Raw genomic sequence first — 1,620 nt, 5'->3', positions numbered from 1 at the left:
CGGCATCGTAATTGCCTTCATCGTCGCATAATTGCCAGCCCAGCATCCTCAGTCAGCACCGCAACATTAGCACCGCTGCTATCTTCCATCTCGCTCACACACCAGAGTCTCAGCGACCTGCCCTCTCATTGGCCGAGTGCGAGAAGACAGCCATTGCCAGCGACGAGCGAACAGCGAGCATGGAGGTATAAAAGGTTGCGGGGTTGACTGAGAGAGGCACACTTGAGCTGTAACCATCGCAGAGTGAACATCGCACACACACACAGTTTAAGGAACGTTTCTCATTAAGTTTCGTCTTTGGCTTCCATTGAGCCAACGCCCAGAAGAAGAATTTTACTCTCTCGCTATCACCATCACCATGCACGGATATAGAACCTACAACATGGAGAATCATCACGCACATCAACACGACAACACCGCGGTGGATCAGAAACCGTTGGTTGTTGATCTCATTTCCGCACAATATGGCAAACCCCAAACGCCGCCACCTTCGCCAAATGGTAAGTTAAAAATTATAAGAAAACTTCTCATTTGACAATTTACTAATCAATTGCTTCTCTTTGCTTTGCTTTTACAGAGTGCCTATCCAGTCCGGATAACTCATTGAATGGTAGCCGCAACTCCGAGATTCCCGCTGATCCATCAGTTCGTCGCTATCGAACTGCATTCACACGCGATCAGTTGGCCCGTCTCGAGAAGGAGTTCTACAAGGAGAACTATGTCTCCCGTCCCCGTCGCTGTGAGTTGGCCGCCCAGCTCAATTTGCCCGAGTCCACCATCAAGGTGTGGTTCCAGAACCGCCGCATGAAGGACAAACGCCAGCGCATTGCCGTCGCCTGGCCCTATGCCGCTGTCTACTCGGATCCCGCTTTCGCCGCTTCCATCCTGCAAGCCGCCGCCAATAGCGTGGGTATGCCCTATCCTCCTTATGCTCCAGCTGCCGCTGCTGCCGCCGCCGCTGCTGCAGCCAATCCAATGATGGCCACCGGCATGCCCACCATGCCAGTGCCCGGACATTCGCCCTATGGTCAATACCGTTATGCTCCATATCACATACCAGCGCGTCCAGCTCCACCAGCTCCTCACATGCATCCGCATCATATGATGGGTGCTGCAGGAGCCGCCGCTGCTGGACCTATGGGTTATCCTGGAATGTTGGGAGCCGCCGCTGCTGCTGCTGTGATGCCACCAAGCTCCTGCTATGCCGCTCTCTCAGTACCCAAGACCCAGACACCGCCTTTGGATTTGCAATCGTCCTCGTCGCCGCATTCCTCGACACTGTCTCTGAGTCCCGTCGGCTCTGATCACACCAAGGTCTTCGATCGCAGTCTGAGTCCTTTGCGTGCAGTTGCTCCGATTCAGTTGAACGCCAACAACAGTTCCGGCTCCGCCACAACGACGACCACAACAACAAGCAGCCCACTGCCTGCTCCTGGTCTGCTTATGCCCAGTGCCAAGCGTCCAGCATCTGAGATGTCGCCGCCTCCAACGATGATATCTGAGCCCAAGCCAAAGCTGTTCAAGCCCTACAAGACTGAGGCGTAGGCCCACCCCCTCCTCACTTTTCGCTCCCTTCCTACCCTCAAGAATTGTACAAATTAGAGTTACTCCCCTCCACCC

At 54.4% G+C, this 1,620-nt stretch overlaps 1 protein-coding gene across 1 annotated transcript; it reads left to right on the top strand.

Annotated features, from left to right (window-relative positions):
* Nucleotides 1–296: 296 nt before the first annotated feature.
* eve (even skipped) lies at nucleotides 297–1,620 on the top strand. The gene is made up of 2 exons (XM_068290394.1): nucleotides 297–500; nucleotides 578–1,620. The coding sequence occupies exons 1-2, from the start codon at nucleotides 359–361 to the stop codon at nucleotides 1,543–1,545; spliced, it is 1,110 nt and encodes a 369-aa protein (XP_068146495.1). The 5' UTR covers nucleotides 297–358; the 3' UTR covers nucleotides 1,546–1,620.

Source organism: Drosophila tropicalis, unplaced genomic scaffold (assembly GCF_018151085.1).
Source record: "Drosophila tropicalis isolate 14030-0801.00 unplaced genomic scaffold, ASM1815108v1 contig_593, whole genome shotgun sequence".
NCBI lineage: Eukaryota > Metazoa > Arthropoda > Insecta > Diptera > Drosophilidae > Drosophila > Drosophila tropicalis.
This window is presented reverse-complemented; position numbering and strand designations above follow the sequence as displayed.

Excerpts from the sequence above, each read along its gene's own strand:
- eve (XM_068290394.1), top strand. The coding sequence starts at position 359 with ATGCACGGATATAGAACCTACAACATGGAGAATCATCACGCACATCAA. Across the intron at positions 501-577 it reads GCCGCCACCTTCGCCAAATG|AGTGCCTATCCAGTCCGGAT; the intron begins GTAAGTTAAAAA and ends TTGCTTTTACAG.